The 1,368-nt window shown below is 29.0% G+C and overlaps 2 protein-coding genes across 2 annotated transcripts in view; both read right to left on the minus strand.

The window, feature by feature from the left end:
• LOC118734007 (pyridoxal phosphate phosphatase) overlaps positions 1-1,080 on the minus strand; it is a 9,785-nt gene extending 8,705 nt beyond the window's left edge. The window contains exon 1 of the mRNA XM_036463679.1: positions 972-1,080. Within this exon, the coding sequence (XP_036319572.1) occupies positions 972-980 (9 nt within the window). The 5' untranslated portion in view covers positions 981-1,080. The remainder of the gene's footprint in view (positions 1-971) is intronic.
• LOC118734008 (AH receptor-interacting protein) overlaps positions 1-1,368 on the minus strand; it is a 60,944-nt gene that overhangs the window by 6,915 nt on the left and 52,661 nt on the right. The window lies entirely within an intron of this gene.

Raw genomic sequence — 1,368 nt, forward strand, 5'->3', positions numbered from 1 at the left:
TAAATAGGTGGCAACCTTTTTCAAAAAATGAAAGCTTTTGTACATGCTGGAGCTGGAAAACTATCGATTGTACTATCGATAGTATCGATAGTTTTATTTTTGGAAAAACATCGATTGTTTTCGGGCGATAGTCGATAGTTTCGATAGTGCCGGTACACTGAAATTTCGTGATCTTTACTTAAATAAGTGACGCTTTGAATTTAACTAAGGAAAATATTTAGACATATTTTATAATTTGTAGTATTTATACTTACATATGTGCAATATTTTCATTTACATATGTACATATGTATATATTATACACATTTTATTCGGAGTTGAAGTTTCCGTACATATACAACACGATAGTATACGATACTATCGAAAATATCGATAGTATTTTTCAAACTATCGAAACTATAGAATGGCGTCACTATCGATAGTTTTGAAGCTATACTAGAACGATGAATACGCCTTCAAAATAGGAATGCTTTTATCTAAAGGTGTTCTCTCGATGGTCCTGCCGTTTTGCTTTCACAACGTAATCACACACAACTTGTAAATTTATCAATACATTTTTATTACCTTTTCTAATGACTTATTTCTTTTACTTATATTTATATCAGCGAACGAAAATATATATTATTTTTACCTACACATATGTATAAATATACTAACTGGACAATATCATCAGAATAGACTTGCTAGATTTCAATAAAAAAAAATATTGTTTTTATTTCAATGCTTCCTTGCTTACTTAATTAATTTAATTTAATTTAGTTTATTTCCATTTATTATAAATTTTTCTTTTATCTTGGTTCATTTATGTATTTATTTTTAGATACTCAAATTTTGTTTATTTGATTATTTTTTGTGCTGTTGTGTTAATTTTATTTTTTTGTTTGTTTTTGTAATCGCGAAAAAAAGTTATAAACTGCCGCCGACTAAAGTTTCAAACGTTGTTTTGCCTAACTAATGTACCTATAACTTACGCTTGCCATGTTACGTTTTCAGGATGCAGCGTTGTTTTATAGAAATTTTATGAATTCTTTTCCTCTACTCCGACACAGTCGTACCTACTTTTGTTCTGTTCGCCACTAGTTTGTCAACTGAACTGAACTCATCTAATTAACAGCTAGCAAAGTATCAAGCAAACGATTGTTCACACAATATATCGTCACCTGAAATGTAAAGACGTAACAACATCCTAAATGAAATGGAAAAAGTCGTGACTAATATTTTAATTTTTTTCATAAAATGATGCGAAGAGTTGCAATTCGCTTAAATACATCATATAGATCGAAAAGTGAATTTTGAATTTTTTACTAGTTATGACTTTTTGCATTTCAGGTGACGATATGTATGTATGTACATACAACATGCGTATAT

This window comes from Rhagoletis pomonella, unplaced genomic scaffold (genome assembly GCF_013731165.1).
Source record: "Rhagoletis pomonella isolate Grant_MI unplaced genomic scaffold, Rhpom_1.0 Rhpom_scaffold_00002, whole genome shotgun sequence".
NCBI classification, from domain to species: domain Eukaryota; kingdom Metazoa; phylum Arthropoda; class Insecta; order Diptera; family Tephritidae; genus Rhagoletis; species Rhagoletis pomonella.